At 52.2% G+C, this 24,845-nt stretch overlaps 1 protein-coding gene across 1 annotated transcript in view; it reads right to left on the minus strand.

The window, feature by feature from the left end:
• The window catches only part of dnajc21 (DnaJ heat shock protein family (Hsp40) member C21), a 45,579-nt gene extending 22,563 nt beyond the window's left edge, over positions 1-23,016 (minus strand). Inside the window, exons 1-5 of the mRNA XM_073047839.1 lie at positions 22,871-23,016; positions 18,724-18,817; positions 6,516-6,639; positions 2,275-2,397; positions 1,802-2,106 (exon numbers count right to left, since the gene is read on the minus strand). Coding sequence (XP_072903940.1) covers positions 1,802-2,106; positions 2,275-2,397; positions 6,516-6,639; positions 18,724-18,817; positions 22,871-22,967 — 743 coding nt within the window. The 5' untranslated portion in view covers positions 22,968-23,016. The remainder of the gene's footprint in view (positions 1-1,801; positions 2,107-2,274; positions 2,398-6,515; positions 6,640-18,723; positions 18,818-22,870) is intronic.
• Between the last annotated feature and the right edge of the window lie 1,829 nt (positions 23,017-24,845).

Genomic DNA, 24,845 nt, shown 5'->3' on the forward strand with positions numbered 1-24,845 from the left:
GTCCAGTTCTGGTTGCCTCACTATAGGAAGGATGTGGAAGCATTGAAAAGGGTACAGAGGAGATTTACCAGGATGCTGCCTGGTTTAGAGAGTATGGATTATGATCAGAGATTAAGGGAGCTAGGGCTTTACTCTTTGGAGAGAAGGAGGATGAGAGGACTCTCCTACTGGCCTGCTAAGGACGGGGGGAGAATGGGGTGATTGGGACAGAGGGACGGGGCCTCTCCTACCTGGCCTGCTGAGGGGGGGGAATGGGGTGATTGGGACAGAGGGACGGGGCCTCTCCTACCTGGCCTGCTGAGGGGGGTGGGGGGAATGAGGTGATTGGGACAGAGGGACGGGGCCTCTCCTACCTGGCCTGCTGAGGGGGGGTGGGGGGAATGGGGTGATTGGGACAGAGGGACGGGGCCTCTCCTACCTGGCCCGCTGAGGAGGGTGGGGGGAATGGGGTGATTGGGACAGAGGGACGGGGCCTCTCCTACCTGGCCTGCTGAGGGGGGGTGGGGGGAATGGGGTGATTGGGACAGAGGGACGGGGCCTCTCCTACCTGGCCTGCTGAGGGGGGGGAATGGGGTGATTGGGACAGAGGGACGGGGCCTCTCCTACCTGGCCTGCTGAGGGGGTGGGGGGGAATGGGGTGATTGGGACAGAGGGACGGGGCCTCTCCTACCTGGCCTGATGAGGGGGGGAAATGGGGTGATTGGGACAGAGGGACGGGGCCTCTCCTACCTGGCCTGCTGAGGGGGGTGGGGGGAATGGGGTGATTGGGACAGTGGGACGGGGCCTCTCCTACCTGGCCTGCTGAGGGGGGGGGGAATGGGGTGATTGGGACAGAGGGACGGGGCCTCTCCTACCTGGCCTGCTGAGGGGGGTGGGGGGAATGGGGTGATTGGGACAGAGGGACGGGGCCTCTCCTACCTGGCCTGCTGAGGGGGGTGGGGGGAATGGGGTGATTGGGACAGAGGGACAGGGCCTCTCCTACCTGGCCTGCTGAGGGGGGGGGAATGGGGTGATTGGGACAGAGGGACGGGGCCTCTCCTACCTGGCCTGCTGAGGGGGAGGGGGGAATGGGGTGATTGGGACAGTGGGACGGGGCCTCTCCTACCTGGCCTGCTGAGGAGGGTGGGGGGAATGGGGTGATTGGGACAGTGGGACGGGGCCTCTCCTACCTGGCCTGCTGAGGGGGGGTGGGGGGAATGGGGTGATTGGGACAGAGGGACGGGGCCTCTCCTACCTGGCCTGCTGAGGGGGGTGGGGGGAATGGGGTGATTGGGACAGAGGGACGGGGCCTCTCCTACCTGGCCTGCTGAGGGGGGGGGAATGGGGTGATTGGGACAGAGGGACGGGGCCTCTCCTACCTGGCCTGCTGAGGGGGGTGGGGGGAATGGGGTGATTGGGACAGAGGGACGGGGCCTCTCCTACCTGGCCTGCTGAGGGGGGTGGGGGGAATGGGGTGATTGGGACAGTGGGACGGGGCCTCTCCTACCTGGCCTGCTGAGGGGGGGGAATGGGGTGATTGGGACAGAGGGACGGGGCCTCTCCTACCTGGCCTGCTGAGGGGGGTGGGGGGAATGGGGTGATTGGGACAGAGGGACGGGGCCTCTCCTACCTGGCCTGCTGAGGGGGGTGGGGGGAATGGGGTGATTGGGACAGTGGGACGGGGCCTCTCCTACCTGGCCTGCTGAGGGGGGTGGGGGGAATGGGGTGATTGGGACAGAGGGACGGGGCCTCTCCTACCTGGCCTGCTGAGGGGGGTGGGGGGAATGGGGTGATTGGGACAGAGGGACGGGGCCTCTCCTACCTGGCCTGCTGTAACACCTGCTCCCGTTGCAGTTCCTGCGCCCGTCGCTCCCTCTGTGCATTCAGCTCCTGCAGCCGCTGCCGGTGGGCCTGGACCCGGGGGTCACGCCGCCGGACGAAGGCCACGAGTTGCCGGACCACCTGGCTAAGCTCCTTGCGTGCCTTGTCCCGCAGCCGCCGGTTCTCCCGCTCCATGGCTCGCTTCTCGCCCCGGTTCACAGCCTGCCGCGTGTCGTAGCGCTCCCGCCAGGCCATCGTCCGCTGTGTACAGAAACTCTGCCAGTGCGCGTAGAACGGGTGGACCACCTGGGGGCGAGGGGGTAAGGGTGAGGGAGACACCACACAGGTAAACAGGGAACATCACCCCACACCGGGACACATCGCAGGTCAGCCTGTCCCAGCACCATCCTTGCCCTCCCCACCCTAATCTCCATTGCCCCTACACCCTCTCCCTGAGTCAGCCATGGCCCTCACCGTCTGATAGTCACTCTGGGAGTGTCCAAATGATGGGAACAAGAGCCCCTGTGGGTTTGGGGCTCCCTCCACCTCCTCCTCGGCGATGGTGTCAAACACATGACGATAGACCGCGTAGAAACCCTGCAAACCAGGCACAGAGTCAAACACAAATCCCACACCCACATCACAAACCCCACACCGCCATTCCACAAACCCCACACACACACACCGCCATTCCACAAACCCCACACACACACACCGCCATTCCACAAACCCCACACACACACACCGCCATTCCACAAACCCCACACACACACACCACCATTCCACAATCCACACACACACACACACACAACCATTCCACAAACACCACACACACACACACCGCCATTCCACAAACCCCACACACACACACACCGCCATTCCACAAACCCCCCCCACACACACCGCCATTCCACAAACCCCACACACACCGCCATTCCACAAACCCCACACACACACACAGCGCCATTCCACAAACAACCCCCACACACACCGCCATTCCACAAACCCCACACACACCGCCATTCCACAAACCCCACACACACACACACCGCCATTCCACAAACCCCCCCCCACACACACCGCCATTCCACAAACCCCCCCCCACACACACCGCCATTCCACAAACCCCACACACACACACACACCACCATTCCACAAACCCCACACACACCGCCATTCCACAAACCCCCCCCACACACACACACACCGCCATTCCACAAACCCCACACACACACACACACCGCCATTCCACAAACCCCACACACACACCACCATTCCACAAACCCCCCCCACACACACACACACACACACCGCCATTCCACAAACCCCACACACACACCGCCATTCCACAAACCCCCCCCACACACACACACCGCCATTCCACAAACCCCACACACACACACACACCACCATTCCACAAACCCCACACACACACACCGCCATTCCACAAACCCCACACACACACACCGCCATTCCACAAACCCCCCCCACACACACACCGCCATTCCACAAACCCCCCCCACACACACACACCGCCATTCCACAAACCCCACACACACACACACACCGCCATTCCACAAACCCCACACACACACACCGCCATTCCACAAACCCCCCCCACACACACACACCGCCATTCCACAAACCCCCCCACACACACACACACACCGCCATTCCACAAACCCCCCCCACACACACACACACACCGCCATTCCACAAACCCCCCCCACACACACACACACACCGCCATTCCACAAACCCCCCCACACACACCGCCATTCCACAAACCCCACACACACACACCGCCATTCCACAAACCCCACACACACACACACCGCCATTCCACAAACCCCCCACACACACACACACACACCGCCATTCCACAAACCCCACACACACACACACCGCCATTCCACAAACCCCCCCACACACACACACACACCGCCATTCCACAAACCCCACACACACACACACCGCCATTCCACAAACCCCCCCACACACACCGCCATTCCACAAACCCCACACACACACACCGCCATTCCACAAACCCCCCACACACACACACACACACCGCCATTCCACAAACCCCACACACACACACACCGCCATTCCACAAACCCCACACACACACACACCACCATTCCACAAACCCCCCCACACACACCGCCATTCCACAAACCCCACACACACACACCGCCATTCCACAAACCCCCCACACACACACACACACACCGCCATTCCACAAACCCCACACACACACACACCGCGATTCCACAAACCCCCCCACACACACACACACACCGCCATTCCACAAACCCCACACACACACACACCGCCATTCCACAAACCCCCCCCCACACACACACACACCACCATTCCACAAACCCCACACACACACACCGCCATTCCACAAACCCCCCCACACACACACACACCGCCATTCCACAAACCCCACACACACACACACACACACACCGCCATTCCACAAACCCCCCACACACACACACAGCCATTCCACAAACCCCCCCCACACACACACACACACACCACCATTCCACAAACCCCACACACACACCGCCATTCCACAAACCCCACACACACACACACCGCCATTCCACAAACCCCCCACACACACACACACACACCGCCATTCCACAAACCCCACACACACACACCGCCATTCCACAAACCCCCCCCACACACACACACACACACACCGCCATTCCACAAACCCCACACACACACACACACCGCCATTCCACAAACCCCCCCCCACACACACACACACACACCACCATTCCACAAACCCCACACACACCGCCATTCCACAAACCCCCCCCACACACACACACACACACCGCCATTCCACAAACCCCACACACACACACCGCCATTCCACAAACCCCCCCCCACACACACACACACACACACCGCCATTCCACAAACCCCACACACACACACACACCGCCATTCCACAAACCCCCCCCACACACACACAGCCATTCCACAAACCCCACACACACACACACACACCGCCATTCCACAAACCTCACACACACACCGCCATTCCACAATCCCCACACACACACCACCATTCCACAAACCCCACACACACACCGCCATTCCACAAACACCCCCCCACACACACACACACACCACCATTCCACAATCCACACACACACACAACCATTCCACAAACACCACACACACACACCGCCATTCCACAAACCCCACACACACACACCGCCATTCCACAAACCCCACACACACACACTACCATTCCACAAACCCCACACACACACACACCACCATTCCACAAACCCCACACACACACACCGCCATTCCACAAACCCCCCCCACACACACACACACACCACCATTCCACAATCCACACACACACACAACCATTCCACAAACACCACACACACACACCGCCATTCCACAAACCCCACACACACACACCGCCATTCCACAAACCCCACACACACACACACCGCCATTCCACAAACCCCACACACACACACACCGCCATTCCACAAACCCCACACACACACACACACCACCATTCCACAAACCCCACACACACACACCGCCATTCCACAAACCCCCCCACACACACACACACCGCCATTCCACAAACCCCCCCACACACACACACCGCCATTCCACAAACCCCACACACACACACACCGCCATTCCACAAACCCCCCCACACACACACACCGCCATTCCACAAACCCCCCCACACACACACACACCGCCATTCCACAAACCCCACACACACACACCGCCATTCCACAAACCCCCCACACACACACACACACACCGCCATTCCACAAACCCCACACACACACACCGCCATTCCACAAACCCCCCCCACACACACACACACACACCGCCATTCCACAAACCCCACACACACACACACCGCCATTCCACAAACCCCCCCACACACACACAGCCATTCCACAAACCCCACACACACACACACACACCGCCATTCCACAAACCTCACACACACACCGCCATTCCACAATCCCCACACACACACCACCATTCCACAAACCCCACACACACACACCGCCATTCCACAAACACCCCCCCACACACACACACACACACCACCATTCCACAATCCCCACACACACACCACCATTCCACAATCCCCACACACACACCACCATTCCACAAACCCCACACACACACCACCATTCCACAAACCCCACACACACACACACACCGCCATTCCACAAACCCCACACACACACACCGCCATTCCACAAACACGACACACACCCACACACCACCATTCCACAAACACCACACACACACACACACCGCCATTCCACAAACCCCACACACACACACCGCCATTCCACAAACCCCCCCCACACACACACACACACCGCCATTCCACAAACCCCACACACACACACCGCCATTCCACAATCCCCACACACTCCACCATTCCACAAACCCCACACACACACCACCATTCCACAAACCCCACACACACACCACCATTCCACAAACCCCACACACACACCGCCATTCCACAAACACCACACACACACACACACCACCATTCCACAATCCCCACACACACACCACCATTCCAGCCACACCCTCAAACCATCATTCCACCCTCCCATCACCATTCTGCATTCCCCCCACCCCTGTGTCTGCAGTGAGTGTGGGTCTTTTCCACCTCCTACCCCCTGGTCGTCAGTGTAACCCGAGTAACAGGCACTGGTGAAGAACTGCAGCAGGTCCAAGCTGTCGTCCTCGAACTCGCCATCCAGCCCACCCTTCAGGATAGCCTCGCGATGGTTGTCGTACCTACAACAGGACACAGAATTAGTGACCCCCTCCGTTGGTCCGGCCAGGAGTGATAGGGTTACAGGGTACAGAAACAAACCCAATTCCCCTTACTCAACCCCACCCACACTGACCAGCTTACAGCATCATTCTGCACATCCGACCCACACTGTCCAGGTTACAGGAATCTCTGCCAGTCCCACCCACACTGACCGGGTTACAGGAATCTCTGCCAGTCCGACCCACACTGACCGGGTTACAGGAATCTCTGCCAGTCTGACCCACACTGACCGGGTTACAGGAATCTCTGCCAGTCCGACCCACACTGACCGGGTTACAGGAATCTCTGCCAGTCTGACCCACACTGACCGGGTTACAGGAATCTCTGCCAGTCCGACCCACACTGACCGGGTTACAGGAATCTCTGCCAGTCTGACCCACACTGACCGGGTTACAGGAATCTCTGCCAGTCCCACCCACGCTGTCCAGGTTACAGGAATCTCTGCCAGTCCGACCCACACTGACCGGGTTACAGGAATCTCTGCCAGTCCGACCCACACTGACCGGGTTACAGGAATCTCTGCCAGTCCCACCCACGCTGTCCAGGTTACAGGAATCTCTGCCAGTCCGACCCACACTGACCGGGTTACAGGAATCTCTGCCAGTCCGACCCACACTGACCGGGTTACAGGAATCTCTGCCAGTCCCACCCACGCTGTCCAGGTTACAGGAATCTCTGCCAGTCCGACCCACACTGACCGGGTTACAGGAATCTCTGCCAGTCCGACCCACACTGACCGGGTTACAGGAATCTCTGCCAGTCCGACCCACACTGACCGGGTTACAGGAATCTCTGCCAGTCCGACCCACACTGACCGGGTTACAGGAATCTCTGCCAGTCCGACCCACACTGACCGGGTTACAGGAATCTCTGCCAGTCCGACCAACACTGACCGGGTTACAGGAATCTCTGCCAGTCCGACCCACACTGACCGGGTTACAGGAATCTCTGCCAGTCCGACCCACACTGACCGGGTTACAGGAATCTCGACCAGTCCGACCCACACTGACCGGGTTACAGGAATCTCTGCCAGTCCGACCCACACTGACCGGGTTACAGGAATCTCTGCCAGTCCGACCCACACTGACCGGGTTACAGGAATCTCTGCCAGTCCGACCCACACTGACCGGGTTACAGGAATCTCTGCCAGTCCGACCCACACTGACCGGGTTACAGGAATCTCTGCCAGTCCGACCCACACTGACCGGGTTACAGGAATCTCTGCCAGTCCGACCCACACTGACCGGGTTACAGGAATCTCTGCCAGTCCGACCCACACTGACCGGGTTACAGGAATCACTGCCAGTCTGACTCACACTGACCGGGTTACAGGAATCACTGCCAGTCTGACTCACACTGACCGGGTTACAGGAATCACTGCCAGTCCGACCCACACTGACCGGGTTACAGGAATCTCTGCCAGTCTGACCCACACTGACCGGGTTACAGGAACCTCTGCCAGTCTGACCCACACTGACCGTGTTACAGGAATCTCTGCCAGTCCGACCCACACTGACCGTGTTACAGGAATCTCTGCCAGTCCGACCCACACTGACCGTATTACAGGGGCCCGTTTAACAGATGGAATTCAATCCATCTGTGTGGGGGGGGTGGGGGATGTGTCAGAGATTATTGGACAGATGGCGGGGGATCACTGACAATGCTAGGGGCCTTGCGTACAGTATTCCTGTTAACCCTTCTCACTGTCCAACAACATAAACACAAGAGATTGTGTAGAAGCTGGATTTCTAAACATGCTGCCTGACCTGCTGAGTTCCTCTGCCACTTCATGTGCGTGGCACCAGCATCTGCGTTATGGGTAAACTCACTCATTGTTTCTCCTGCATCGACACCCAACTGGCAAATACACGCCAGAAACGCAGGTCCCAGCAGACACACTCCCATGGTGAACATTCACCCACACTAGCCTCTGAGCAATGTGTATCCAGCCCATTCCCAAAGTGAAAAACCCACCACCCTCTGTCTTCCGTGGGAAAGCCAATTCCACATCCAAGTCACCACAGATCTCAAACATCTGGATGAACCACGGCAGTTATCATGATGCTATTCACTGTGGAAGACACTAGCAGTGTGCCAGAGGTCAGTGAGTGTCAGGGAGCAGGAGTGAGTACCATTGCTATTACAAAGGAAAATGTGCCAGGCAACTGTGGCAGTTAAGGTGGATAAATCACCTGGGCCAGATGGACTACATCCCAGAGTCCTGAGAGAGGTTGCTGAAGAGATAACAGATGCATTGGTTGTGATTGTTCAAGAATCACTTGATTCTGGCATGGTCCCGGAGGACTGGAAAATTGCAAATGTCACTCCACTCTTTAAGAAGGGAGGAAGGCAAAAGAAAGGAAATTTTGGCCAGTTAATCTAACCTCAGGGGTTGGAAAAGTGTTGGAGTCTATTAATCAGGATGAGGTTTCGAGGTACTTGGAGACTAATGATAAAATAAATCAAAGTCAGTATGGTTTCTGTAATTGTAAGTCTTGCTTGACAAGTCTAGAAAGCCTACAGCACAATACAGGCCCTTCAGCCCACAAAGCTGTCCCAAACGTGTCCTTACTATTGAAATTACCTAGGGTTACCTATAGCCCTTTATTTTTCTAAGTTTCATATACCTATCCAGGAGTCTCTTAAAAGACCCTATCGTATCAGCCTCCGCCACCATTGCCGGCAGCCCATTCCACACACTCACCACTCTCTGAGTAAAAACTTACTCCTGACATCTCCTTCGTACCTACTTCCAAGCACCTTAAAACTGTGCCCTCATGCTAGCCATTTCAGCCCTGGGAAAAAGCCTCTGACGATCCACACGATCAATGCCTCTCATCCGTTAAGAGTTCTTCGACAAAGTAACAAGAAGGGTGGACAAAGGAGAGGCAGTGGATGTCATTTACTTGGATAAGGTGCCACACATGAGGCTGCTTAACAAGATAAAATCCTATGGCATAATTGAAAGATACTGACATGGATAGCAGAATGGCTGACAGGCAGGAGGCAGCGAGTGAGTTGGATAATGGAATTGATGGCTTTGTGGCAAAGTTTGTGGATGATATGAAAATAGGTGGAGGGGTAGGAAGTGCTAAGGAAGCAATGCGAATGCAGCAGGACTTGGACAATTTGGAAGAATGGGCAAAAAAGTGGCAGATGGAATACAGTGTTGGGAAATGTATGATAATGCACTTTGGTAAAAGGAACAATAGTGTAGACTATTATCTAAATAGGGAGAAGGTTCAAACATTGAAACTCAGGTGCAGAGGGACTTGGGAGTCCTCATGCAAGACTCCCAGAAGGTTAATTTACAGGTTGAGTCTGTGTCAAAGGCAGCAAATGCAATGATGGCACGTATTTCAAGGGGAATAGAATATAAAAGCAAGGAGATAATGCTGAGGCTTTATAAGACACTAGTCAAGCCACACTTGGAGCATTGTCAACAGTTTTGGGCCCCATTTCTCAGGATGACATTGGAGAGGGTCCAGAAGAAGAGGCTCCTGAGGATGATTCTGGAAATGAAGGGGTTAACATGTGAGGAGCATTTGGCAGCTTTATGCCTGTACTCACTGGAATTTACAAGAATACTGGGGGATCTCATTGAAACCTACCGAATGCCGAAAGGATGAAATAGGGTGGACATGGAGAGGATGTTTCCTCTGATGGGGGTATCCAGAACTAGAGGGCACAGCCTCAAAACTGAGGGGTGACCTTTGAGAACAGAGGTAAGGAGGAACTTTTTTAGCCAGAGAGTAGTAAATCTGTGGAATGCTCTGCCACAGACTGCGGTGGAGGCCAAGTCTGTGGGTATACTTAAGGCAGAAGTTGATCGTCTCCTGATCAGTCAGGGCATCAAATGATATGGTGAGAGGGGGCAGGTGTATGGGGTTGAGTGGGATCTGGGAACATCCATGATAGAATGGCAGTGTAGACTCAATGGGCTGAATGGCCTAATTCTGCTTTTATGTCTTTTAGTCTTAACAGGTCAGAGCTTCAGAATTCAATCCTGGCATCCTCTGTAAGGAGTCTGAATGTCCTCCTCCTGGAACGAGTGGGTTTTCCCCAGTACTCCAGTTTACTTGCACAGTCAGAACCAGTATCAGGTTATTATCACCGGCATGTGTCGTGAAATTTAACTTAGCAGCAGCAGTTCAATGCAAATCATAATATAGGAGAAAAAAAATCAATTAAAGTATATGTATATTGAATAGATTAAAATTTGTGCAAAAACAGAAATACTGTATATTTAAAAAGTGAAGTAGTGTCCAAAGATTCAATGTCTGTTTAGGAATCAGATAGCAGAGGGGAAGAAGCTGTTCCTGAATCACTGAGTGTGTGCCTTCAGGCTTCTGTATCTCCGACCTGATGGTAACAGTGAGAAAAGGGCATGCCCTGGGTGCTGGGGGTCCTTAATAATGGACGCTGCCTTTCTGAGACACCGCTCCTTGAAGCTGGCCTGGGTACTTTGTAGGCTGGTACCCAAGATGGAGCCGACTAAATTTACAACCTTCTTTCAGTCCTGTGCAGTAGCCCCTCCATACCAGACAGTGATGCAGCCTGTCAGAATGCTCTCCACGGTACATCTATAGAAGTTTTTGAGTGTATTTGTTGACACACCAAATCTCTTCAAACTGCTAATAAAGTATAGCCGCTGTCTTGCTTTCTTCATAACTGCATCGATAATGCTGGGACCAGGTTAGGTCCTCAGAGATCTCGACACCCAGGAACTTGAAACTGTCACTCTCTCCACTTCTGATCCCTCTATGAGGATTTGTACGTGTTCCTTCGTCTTACCCTTCCTGAAGTCCACAATCAGCTCTTTCGTCTTACTGACGTTGAGTGCCTGGTTGTTGCTGTGGCACCATTCCACTAGTTGGCATATCTCATTCCTGTGTGCCCTCTTGTCACCACCTGAGATTCTACCAACAATGGTTGTATCATCAGCAAATTTATAGATGGTATTTGAGCTATGCCTAGCCACACAGTCATGGGTATAGAGAGAGTAGAGCAGTGGGATAAGCACACACCCAAGGTGCACCAGTGTTGATCATCAGCGAGGAGGATACGTTACCAATCCGCACAGGAGTTACTAGCATGGGTGGAGCATTGGCTGGTCGGCAGAAAACAGAGAGTGGGAATAAAGGGATCCTATTCTGGCTGGCTGCCAGTTACCAGTGGAGTTCCACAGGGGTCGATGTTGGGACAACTGCTTTTTATGAAGTATGCCAATGACTTGGACTATGGGATTAATGGATTTGTGGCTAAATTTGCCGATGATACAAAGATAGGGAGAGGAGCAGCTAGTGTCGAGGAAACAGAGAGCCTGCAGAGCAGTGGCAAAAAATACAATGTTGGAAAGTGTGCGGTCATGCACTTTGGTGGAAGAAATAAACTGGCAGACTATTATTTAGATGAGGATTTCTAGAGGTATAGAATATAGAGTGAGTGCACTGGATAGAGGAGAATAGGTGGATGTTGTATAATTGGATTTCCAGAAGGTGTTTGATAAGGTGCCACACAAGAGACTTATAAATAAGATATGGATGCATGGAGTCAGAGGAAGTGTATTGGCATGGATAGTGGATTGGTTAACCAATAGAAGGCAGAGAGTTGGCATAAATGAGTGTTTCTCCGGTTGGCAGTCAGTGGTGAGTGGGGTGCCGCAGGGGTAGGTGCTGGGCCAGCAGCTGTTTACTATTTACATTGATGATTTGGAAGAGGGGACTGAGTGTAGCATAGCAAAATTTGCTGATGACACTCAACTGAGTGGTAAGCAAATTGTACAGAGGATATGGACAGTCTGCAGAGGGATATAAATAGATTAAGTGAGTGGGCCAAGATCTGGCAGATTGAATACAATGTTGGTAAATGCGAGATCATCCATTTTGGAAGGAATAATAGAAGAGCAGGTTATTATTTAAATGGTGAAAGATTGCAGCATGCTGTTGTGCAGAGGGACTTGGGAGTGTTTGTTCATGAATCGCAAAAGGTTGACTTGCAGGTACAACAGGTTATTAAGAAGGCAAATGGAATGTTGGCCTTCATTGCTAGAGGGATTGAATTGAAGAGCAGGGAGGTCATGCTGCAACTATACAGGGTACTGGTGAGGCCGCACCTGGAGTACTGCGTGCAGTTTTGGTCTCCATACTTGAGGAAGGATATACTGGCTTTGGAGGCAGTGCAGAGGAAGTTCACCAGGTTGATTCCAGGGATGAAGGGGTTAACCTATGAGAGATTGAGTTGCCTGGGACTAGACGGTCTGGAATTCAGAAGAATGAGAGGGGATCTTATAGAAACATACAGAATTTTGAAAGGGATAGATAAGATAGAAGTAGGAAAGTTGTTTCCATTGGTAGGTGAGACTGGAACTACGGGACATTGCCTCAAGATTCAGGGGAGAAGATTTAGGACAGAGATGAGGAGAAACTGGTTTTCCCAGAGAGTGGTGAATCTGTGGAATTCTCTGCCCAGGGAAACAGTTGAAGCTTCTTCACTAAATATATTTAAGAAACAGTTAGATAGGTTTTTACATAGTAGGGGAATTAAGGGTTATGGGGAGAAGGCAGGTAGATGGAGCTGAGTTTACGGCCTGATCAGCCATGATCTTATTGAATGGTGGGACAGGCTCGATGGGCCGGATGGCCGACTCCTGCTCCTATTTCTTATGTTCTTATAAGAGCAGGGATGTGATGTTGAGGCTCTATAAGGCACTCGTGAGACCACACTTGGCGTATTGTGTGCAATTTTGGGCTCCTTAATTTAGAAAGGATATACTGACAATGGAGAGGGCTCAGAGAAGATTCACAAGAATGATCCCAGGAATGAAAGGGTTACCGTATGAGGAACATCTGGCTCTTGGCCTGTTTTCCCTGGAGTTCAGGAGAATGAGGGGGGGGAATCTCATAGAAACATTCTGAATGTTAAAAGGCTTGAACAGATTAGATATGGCAAAGTTATTTCCCATGGTAGGGGAGTCCAGGACAAGAGGGCACAACTTCAGGATTGAAGGACGTCCATTGAGAACAGAGATGTGGAGAAATTACTTTAGTCAGAGGGTGGTAAATCTGTGGAATTTGTTGCCACGAGTGGCTGTGGAGACCAAGTCATTGGGTCCATTTAAGGCAGAGATAGATAGATTCTTAATTAGCCAGGGCATCAAAGGGTATGGGGAGAAGGCAGGGGAGTGGGGATGACTGGAAGAATTGGATCAGCCCATGACTAAATGGCGGAGCAGACTCTGGGCCGAATGGCCTACTTCTGCTCCTATATCTTATGGTCTGCCAGTTAGGAAGTCGAGGATCCAGTTGCAGAGTGAGGTACAGAGGTCTAGGTTCTGTAACTTATCAATGGGGATTATGGGAATAATGGTGTTGAATGCTGAGCTATAGTCCATAAACAACATCCTGACATAGGTGTTTGTATTGTCCAGGAGGTCTAAGGCCGTGCAGCGATAGGCAAATTGCAGTGGGTCCAGTTCCCTGCTGAGGCACGAGTTCAGTCTAGTAATGACCTAACTCTCAAAGCATTTCATCACTGTAGACTCATCATCACTGTAAGACTCTTGGCAATGCGGAGGATCAGAGGGATCTTGGGGTCAGAGTACATAGGACACTTAAAGCTGCTGCGCAGGTTGACTCTGTGGTTAAGAAGGCATACGGTGCATAGGCCTTCATCAACCATGAGATTAAGAGTCGAGAGGTAACGTTACAGCTCTATAGGACCCTGGTCAGACCCCACTTGGAGTACTGTGCTCAGTTCTGGTCGCCTCACTACAAGAAGGATATGGAAGCCATAGAAAGGATGCAGAGGAGATTTACAAGGATGTTGCCTGGATTGGGGAGCATGCCTTATGAAAACAGGTTGAGTGAACTCGGCCTTTTCTCCTTGGAGTGGTGGAGGATGAGAGGTGACCTGATAGAGGTGTATAAGATGTTAAGAAGCATTGATCGTGTGGACAGTCAGAGGCTTTTTCCCAGGGCTGCAGGGCTGAAATAACTAGCACAAGAGGGCACAGTTTTAAGATGCTTGGAAGTAGGTACAGAGGAGCTGTCAGGGGTACATTTGTTTGTTTTTTTTCCCCCCCACAGAGTGGTGAGTGTGTGGAATGGGCTGCCAGCAACGATGGGGGAGGTGGATACGATAGGGTCTTTTAAGAGACTCCTGGATACAGGCCCTTCAGCCCACAATGCCGTGCCAAACATGTACTTACTTTAGAAATTACCTCGGGAGCTTAGAAAAATAGAGGGCTATGGGTAACCCTGGGTAATTTCTAAAGTACGTACATGTTTGGCACGGCATTGTGCTCCAGGTTTTCTATGTGAGTGCTACTGGACAATAGTCAAAGGTGTACTAAGTAGGTTAATTGGTTATTGTAAGTTAGGAGCACTGCGGCATCTAGCGGCAACACCTTTACTTGCATCTTCGGAAACAGCTCTATTTCTGCCTTTGAGATCTCTGTTTCCCCCTTTTCAAGGCTCTTTTGAAGATCCCGATTTGGAGTTACACGCTGACTTTGGTTCTTTGTGGAAATGGGACCCGCTGTCACGGCCTCACAACCGGCTGCTTTTCAAAATGCAAAGCACGCGGCCTGAAAGACCAGCGAGCCTCCAGGGTGCCGGATATTCGTGGCTCTGGGTGGGGGCGGACTCAAGGCTGGTGCCTTTGCCTGTTGTGTCGTGGGAGACGGAAGATCGAAATCAGCCAGCTGGCTGTGTGCCCAGAGACCCTGTGCTTTGGGTACGGAGCTTGGAAACATGCAACGCAACAGACTTTTAACATTGTAAATCCGTGAGTTGTTTGTTATGTCTCCCGTCGCTGTGAAATGGAGACACCTTATTTTCCCCTTTTTAGGGAGAGCGCGCCTGTGGTATGTCGAATTACCAGGTGAGCGAGCGGTCTCTGGGGTACTGAAAGTCTGTGTCTTTATTGATGCTTTGCTGCATGCGTGAGTGCTGGGGGGGGGGCTGCCGATGCCTTTTCACTGTTGGGGGGGGGATCGTTGTTTTGCTGCTGCTTGTGCGTGGGAGGGGAGTTGGGGGTTTGGGGTTCTAACATTTAACTGACTGTTTTTGTGCATGTTTGTAAAGAAAAAGAATTTCAGAATGTATATTATATACATTTTTCTGACGTTATTGAAGTTGTCTTGTGATTAGGTTAGGGTTGATATTGAGGTTACTGGAGCAGTGTAACTCAAGCGGACAACTCTCGTGTATAGCTAAATATCAGTAAACCTAGGTTCTTGTCGAGCGCCTACTGACACCCACAGCTCTTCCTTCAGTCACCCTCGCCATCTCTCCAAAAACTATTTGAGTTACTAAATCATTTGCCTCAAACCCTTACTGACTCTCCCTAATTAGGCCACAACTTTCCAAATGCTCATAAATCCCTAAGAATCCCTTCCAATTGCTTCCCTACCACTGACACGAGACCCATCAGTCAAAAGTTTCCAAGACTGTCCCAGTTTTTCACTGAAACAACAGCAGCATTTTTGTCTTTATTTAATTTAGGAGGTGGAGAGGGGGAGCGGTGAGGCAGGGACGTGCCTGGGCACAGTGCACTTCACCCATACTTACCATGGAGGTGGCGAGGGGGGAGCGGTGAGGCAGGGACGTGCCTGGGCACAGTGCACTTCACCCATACTTACCATGGAGGTGGCGAGGGGGAGCGGTGAGGCAGGGACGTGCCTGGGCACAGTGCACTTCACCCATACTGACCACGGAGGTGGAGAGGGGGAGCGGTGAGGCAGGGACGTGCCTGGGCACAGTGCACTTCACCCATACTGACCATGGAGGTGGCGAGGGGGAGCGGTGAGGCAGGGACGTGCCTGGGCACAGTGCACTTCACCCATATTGACCACGGAGGTGGAGAGGGGGAGCGGTGAGGCAGGGACGTGCCTGGGCACAGTGCACTTCACCCATACTGACCACGGAGGTGGAGAGGGGGAGCGGTGAGGCAGGGACGTGCCTGGGCACAGTGCACTTCACCCATACTGACCATGGAGGTGGAGAGGGGGAGCGGTGAGGCAGGGACGTGCCTGGGCACAGTGCACTTCACCCATACTGACCATGGAGGTGGAGAGGGGGAGCGGTGAGGCAGGGACGTGCCTGGGCACAGTGCACTTCACCCATACTGACCACGGAGGTGGAGAGGGGGAGCGGTGAGGCAGGGACGTGCCTGGGCACAGTGCACTTCACCCATACTGACCATGGAGGTGGCGAGGGGGAGCGGTGAGGCAGGGACGTGCCTGGGCACAGTGCACTTCACCCATATTGACCACGGAGGTGGAGAGGGGGAGCGGTGAGGCAGGGACGTGCCTGGGCACAGTGCACTTCACCCATACTGACCACGGAGGTGGAGAGGGGGAGCGGTGAGGCAGGGACGTGCCTGGGCACAGTGCACTTCACCCATACTGACCATGGAGGTGGAGAGGGGGAGCGGTGAGGCAGGGACGTGCCTGGGCACAGTGCACTTCACCCATACTGACCATGGAGGTGGAGAGGGGGAGCGGTGAGGCAGGGACGTGCCTGGGCACAGTGCACTTCACCCATACTGACCATGGAGGTGGCGAGGGGGAGCGGTGAGGCAGGGACGTGCCTGGGCACAGTGCACTTCACCCATACTGACCATGGAGGTGGAGAGGGGGAGCGGTGAGGCAGGGACGTGCCTGGGCACAGTGCACTTCACCCATATTGACCACGGAGGTGGAGAGGGGGAGCGGTGAGGCAGGGACGTGCCTGGGCACAGTGCACTTCACCCATACTGACCATGGAGGTGGAGAGGGGGAGCGGTGAGGCAGGGACGTGCCTGGGCACAGTGCACTTCACTCATACTGACCATGGAGGTGGAGAGGGGGAGCGGTGAGGCAGGGACGTGCCTGGGCACAGTGCACTTCACCCATACTGACCATGGAGGTGGAGAGGGGGAGCGGTGAGGCAGGGACGTGCCTGGGCACAGTGCACTTCACCCATACTGACCATGGAGGTGGAGAGGGGGAGCGGTGAGGCAGGGACGTGCCTGGGCACAGTGCACTTCACCCATACTGACCATGGAGGTGGCGAGGGGGAGCGGTGAGGCAGGGACGTGCCTGGGCACAGTGCACTTCACCCATACTGACCATGGAGGTGGAGAGGGGGAGGGGTGAGGCAGGGACGTGCCTGGGCACAGTGCACTTCACCCATACTGACCACGGAGGTGGCGAGGGGGAGCGGTGAGGCAGGGACGTGCCTGGGCACAGTGCACTTCACCCATACTGACCATGGAGGTGGAGAGGGGGAGCGGTGAGGCAGGGACGTGCCTGGGCACAGTGCACTTCACCCATACTGACCATGGAGGTGGCGAGGGGGAGCGGTGAGGCAGGGACGTGCCTGGGCACAGTGCACTTCACCCATACTGACCATGGAGGTGGAGGCCGGCTGAGACATTCTTGGTGGTCAGAGTGCAGATGCCAGCATGGAGGCCAGCAGTGACAAGTGAACCACAGCCCTTCCTCCTGTTGTGGACTATCGTGTACCCCTACGGAAAGGAGAGGAAGTTCACGAGAATGATTTCAGGAATGAAACAGTTCAAGTAGGAACTTGGTGGTTCTGACCTTCACTTGCTGGAGATTTGAAGAATGACAGGGATCTCATTGAAAGGACAAGATAGAGCAGGTGAATCCTTTAGAGAAATCTAGGACCAGAGGGCACAACATCAGAATAGACGGACGCGCATTTAAAGCGAAGATGAGGAGGAATTTCTGCAGCCAGGGGGTGGTGAATCCGTGGAATTCATCACCACAGGCAGCTGTGGAGGCCAAGACATCGGTTATATTAGGTTCTTGATTAATCAGAACTTCAAATATTACAGGGAAAAGGCAGGAGAATGGGGTTGAGAGTGATGGACCAAATGGCCGAATTCTGCTCCCACACGTTACGATCGAGTGAGTGGTGTGCCACCTGTGACCGGGTCCATTGGCAGCTCCTCTCAGACCACGGGGACAGCCCGGGAGGTGTGAATGCAGTCACGGGGTGCTGCTGCTGACCGCGAGGGACACAGGGTACACTCACCACGCTCTCTCCTGGGGATCGCTCAGTACATCGTACGCCGCCTGGATCAGCTTGAACTGTTCAGCTGCTTCCTCGGGGTTTTCCAAGTTCTTATCTGTGCACAGGAAGATCCCAGGAGTGAATGGCGCAGCTGGTCAACCCCCATCCGAGCTGCTCCCACTGCCCACTGCATCCCTAACCCCAGCGCCGGGTCGGGACCCTGAGGAACGATGTCGGGGAAGTGGATGAGGGGCACAATGCAGAGAAAAATAAAAGGCTGTTTTTAAAGGATTTAGAGAAAGTGAGGTCCTGCTTCAGCTGAAAGTTAATAAATCTCCAGGGCCAGACAACACATGTCTGAGGGTACTTAAAAGAGGTCAGTGATTACATATACAAACCCATAACATGTATTTTTCAAAAGTCATTGAAGTCTGGTGAAATCTCCGAGGACTGGAAACTGGCTAACGTTGTCCCAGTATATTAGAAGGGAGACTGCACTGACCCTGGTAACTATAGACCAGTGAGATTAACCTGCATCACAGGCCAGATACTGGAAACAGTAATAAAGAATGAGATGGAAAAGCAGAGGATAAGAACAGGTATGTTAGCAGAAAGCCAGTGTGGGTTCAGAAAGAGGAAATTATGTTTTACTAATGTTGGTGTTCTATGAAGAGGCAAGAAAAATTTAAGATAACAGTAGAGCAGTCGATATCATATACATAGATTTTCAGAAAGCTTTTGACAAGGTACCCCACGAGAGGTTAATAATCAAATTACAGGAGGCAGGGATTCGGGGTATGGTGTAGGAATGGGCACAGAATTGGCTCAAAAACACAAAACAATGAGTTATGGTGAGAGGATCATGTTCACACCTAGGAGATGTTAAAAGTGGGGATCCTCAGGGATCAATTTTGGGGACACTGCTGTTTTTAATTTAATGATTCGATAAGCACAACAAATAAACTGGTAAAGTTTGCCGATGACACGAGATTAAGGGGCCGGGCTGATAACATTCAGGCAGCAGAAACAATACAGTTAGATCTAAACAAAATCCAGATGTGGCAGATGAAGTTTGGTGTAAGTGAATGTAAAGTACTACGTATAGGGAATAGAAATTTTAGATATAAATATACAGTGGGGGGTTTGAGTTCGAAAGTGCACCGAATGAGAAGGATTTGGGCATCCTGGTAGACTCATCACTATCAACGTCTATAGACAATAGGTGCAGGAGTAGGCCATTCGGCCCTTTGAGCCAGCACCACCATTCAATCTGATTATGGCTGATCATCCACGATCAGTACCCCGTTCCCGCCTTCTCCCCATATCCCTTGACTCCGTTATCTTTAAGAGCTCTATCTAACTCTTTCTTGAAAGCATCCAGAGAATTAGCTTCCACTGCCTTCTGAGGCAGAGCATTCCATAGATCCACAACTCTCTGGGTGAAAAAGTTTTTCCTCAACTCCATTCTAAATGGCCTACCCCTTATTCTTAAACTGTGGCCTCTGGTTCTGGACTCCCCCAACATCGGGAACATGTTTCCTGCCTCTAGCGTGTCCAATCCATTAATAATCTTATATGTTTCAATCAGATCCCCTCTCATCCTTCTAAATTCCAGTGTATACAAGCCCAGTCGCTCCAATCTTTCAACATATGATAGTCCCGCCATTCCGGGAATTAACCTACGCTGCACTCCCTCAATAGCAAGAATGTCCTTCCTCAAATTTGGAGACCAAAACTGAACACAATACTTCAGGTGTGGTCTCACCAGGGCCCTGTACAACTGCAGAAGGACCTCTTTGCTCCTAAACTCAATTCCTCTTGTTATAAAGGCCAGCATGCCATTAGCTTTCTTCACTGCCTGCTGTACCTGCATGCTTGCTTTCATTGACTGATGTACAAGAACACCTAGATCTTGTTGTACTTCCCCTTTTCCTAACTTGACTCCATTTAGATAGTAATCTGCCTTCCTGTTCTTGCCACCAAAGTGGATAACCTCACATTTATCCACATTAAACACATCCACTCACTCAACCTGTCCAAGTCACCCTGCATTCTCCTAACATCCTCCTCATATTTCACATTATCACCCAGCTTTGTGCCATCTGCAAATTTGCTAAACTTACTTTTAATCCCTTCATCTAAATCATTAATGTATATTGTAAATAGCTGCGGTCCCAGCACTGAGCCTTGCGGTACCCCACTAGTCACTGCCTGCCATTCTGAAAAGATAGATAGATAGATACTTTATTCATCCCCATGGGGAAATTCAACTTTTTTTCCAATGTCCCATACACTTGCTGTAGCAAAACTAATTACATACAATACTTAACTCAGTAAAAAAAAATATGATATGCATCTAAATCACCGTCTCAAAAAGCATTAATAGCTTTTAAAAAGTTCTTAAGTCCTGGAGGTAGAATTGTACAGCCTAATGGCATTGGGGAGTATTGACCTCTTCATCCTGTCTGAGGAGCATTGCATTGATAGTAACCTGTCGCTGAAACTGCTTCTCTGTCTCTGGATGGTGCTATGTAGAGGATGTTCAGAGTTATCCATAATTGACCGTAGCCTACTCAGCGCCCTTCGCTCAGCTACCGATGTTAAACTCTCCAGTCCTTTGTCCACGACAGAGCCCGCCTTCCTTACCAGCTTATTAAGACGTGAGGCGTCCCTCTTCTTAATGCTTCCTCCCCAACACGCCACCACAAAGAAGAGGGCGCTCTCCACAACTGACCTATAGAACATCTTCAGCATCTCACTGCAGACATTGAATGACGCCAACCTTCTTAGGAAGTACATTCGACTCTGTGCCTTCCTGCACAAGGCATCTGTGTTGGCAGTCCAGTCAAGCTTCTCGTCTAACTGTACTCCCAGATACTTGTAGGTCTTAACCTGCTCCACACGTTCTCCATTAAAGGACCCATTAATCCCTACTCTTTGTTTCCTGCCTGCCAACCAATTTTCTATCCATGTTAGTACCCTACCCCCAATACCATGTGCTCTAATTTTGCCCACTAATCTCCTTTGTGGGACCTTATCAAAGGCTTTCTGAAAGTCCAGGTACACTACATCCACTGGCTCTCCCTTGTCCATTTTCATAGTTACATTCTCAAGAAATTCCAGAAGATTAGTCAAGCATGATTTCCCCTTCGTAAATCCATGCTGACTCGGACCGATCCTGTTACTGCTATCCAAATGTGCCACTATTTCATCTTTTATAATTGACTCCAGCATCTTCCCCACCACTGATGTCAGGCTAACTGGTCTATAATTCCCTGTTTTCTCTCTCCCTCCTTTCTTAAAAGTGGGACATTAGCTACCCTCCAATCCTCAGGAACTGATCCTCAATCTATAGAACATTGAAAAATGATTACCAATGCGTCCACGATTTCTAGAGCCACCTCCTTAAGTACCCTGGGATGCAGACCATCAGGTCCTGGGTATTTATCAGCCTTCAGTCCCATCAGTCTACCCAACACCATTTTCTGCCTAATGTGAATTTCCTTCAGTTCCTCCGTTACCCTAGGTCCTCTGGCCACCATTACATCCGGGAGATTGTCCAGACCTAGACAATGCACAGAAGCGATTAGGAAGGCTAAGAGAATGTTGGTCTGTATAATACGCTTAGTGGAGTTCAAATCTAGAGACATTCTCCTTGAGCTGTATACTGAGCTGTGAGGCCACACCTTAAATACTGTGTACAATTCTGGTCTCCATATTGGGTGAGGGATATGAAGGCACTGGAGAGTCCAGAGGGGGGGGACGAGAGTCGTTCCAGGTCTGCAGGGTATGAGCTATGAAGAAAGATTGCAAGAATTAAAACTTTTTAGCCTAAGTAGACAGAGAATGAGAGATGATAGAAACGCTCAAAATCATTAAGGGTATAAGTAAGGTGGATACCAGCTGCTACTTCAAAATTAATCCGTCATCAAGGACACGGGGCCATAGGTGGAGACTAACGCCAGGAAGCACAGCGAGCTGCGGACTACCTAGTGGTGTAGGCGGGTGGAGAGAGGGACGGAGATGTTGACAGCCGGGGTTCGCTCAGAACCATCTCTCTCACAAACGCCGTTAGTGAGCCCGACCACACCGAGTCCGGCGCCGGTACAGCCCCCACCCCCTCACATCATCTGCGGGACCACCGTCAGTCCCGGTTCCTCTCACTGACCCGGGTGCCACCGCAGCGCCAGACGCCGGTACGCCTTCCGCAGCTCCTCGTCACCGGCATCCCGGGGCAGACCCAACACCTCGTAGTGGCAACGCATGGCGCCGCGCCGCGTCGCGTCGCGCCGGTACCCCACTTCCGGCAGGCCGCTGACGTCCCCCGGGGCGGGTCTCCGGAACCTTGTCCAATAACGTACAAGCGGGCGTGACTTACTCGACCCCCCCACACCCGGGGCGTGGCTCCCCAGTCCCGCCCGCAGACGTCACGAAGAGGGCGTGGTTTCTCCGATCAGCGCTGCCAATAGCCTTACACTTAAGGCAGATTTATGCTTCTGCGTAGCAGCCTACGCCGTGCGTCGGTGTGTCTACGTCGCTCTGCAATTCGCCGCCAAACGCTAGTTGGCGCTGCGGTTTCTAATGGCGACATCGGAGGAGATGGTGTGTACGACCATCGAACGGATTGAGGCAGAACGGATTGCATTTTCTGTGCTTGTCCGGCCACTGAGCGACATGGAGGGGGAAATGCATTTCAAGTATTTTCGGATGTCGGCAGGTAGATTTGACGACATGGTTCATCGTCTCCAACCGTTTATTTCGCATCAGCGTACGCACAGAATGCCTGCCTGCAGACAGGAGGAAATGCGATGCTACCGCGCGGTTGTTGCGGTCTGCGTCACGCTACGGCGTAGGGCACGGCGTAGGACACGCGGCTACGCCGTACATACGGTGTACATTTGACGTGCCGGAGGAAATAACTGAGGTTAGTGTTGGTGTCACCTGGAGGATGATGGTGGGAAATAGAGTACACTCTAAATTATTTTGGATCAATTTTCACAACAGGCAACAGTGAAAGCATCCCAATAAATGAGGTAATCGAGGTGTCGGAGGAGGGTGGAATTTAAACAGTCTCTATCATTTCAATAAATGTACTGGGAAAATTCCTGCACCTAACGGCAGCGTATCATATTCTTCCACTCCTTCCCCCACTTTCTTACTCCGATGTCTAATCTCTTGTTCCCAGTGCTGATGAACGGCCTGGGCCTGATTACTCTTGCATTACCTGACCATCTTAAAACTTTGTCCTCTAGTACTCACCATTTAAAATATACCCAGGAGACAAGACAATCACTGGTGAATACTGAAGCAAAATATTCATGAAGGACCTTCCCTACCTCCTCCAATTCCAGTCACGTCTTCTTTTGCTGTGTACAGTTGTACCCTTTGCTCAGGCTATTCCTGTATATCACGTGGAATGCTTGAAATTTTCCTTAATCCTACTCCCCAAGACCTTCTCATGCCCAGTTCTAGCTCTTCTAAGTCAGCTTCAGCTCCTTCCTAACAACTTTGTAACTCAGTACAGCAAAGTCTGATGCTTGCCTCCTAAACCTTCAGTAAGCTTCTTTATGTCCACATCATCCCTATTCCGAATGTCCATAGCACCACAATTCCCAATGTCCACATCACCTCCATTCCCAATGCCAACATCACCCCTGTTCCCAGTGTCAATATCATCTCCATTCCCAATGCGCACATTCCCCATTACCAATGTCCATATCACCCTCATTCCAAATGTCCACATCCCCCATTCACAATGTCCACATCATCCCCATTCCCAATGTCCACATCACCACCATTCAGAATTTGTTCATCACACCCATCCCCAATGATGAAAATCATCCCAATTCCCAACATCCACATCACCACAATTCATAATGTCCAAATCACCTCCATTGAGTGTCAACATCAACCTCTTTCCGTGTGTCAGCATCACCCCCAAAACATATGTCTACGTTATCCCCATTACCAAAGTCCACATCACCTCCATTTCCAATGTCCACATCACCCCCAATCCCAATGTCAACATCATACCCATTCCCAATATCCACATCGCCCCATTCCCAACTCCACATCATCCCTATTACCAATGTCAATATCAACCCATTCCCAATGTCCACATCAACGCCACTCACAATGTGCAC

This window comes from Hemitrygon akajei, chromosome 6 (assembly GCF_048418815.1).
Source record: "Hemitrygon akajei chromosome 6, sHemAka1.3, whole genome shotgun sequence".
NCBI classification, from domain to species: Eukaryota; Metazoa; Chordata; class Chondrichthyes; order Myliobatiformes; family Dasyatidae; genus Hemitrygon; species Hemitrygon akajei.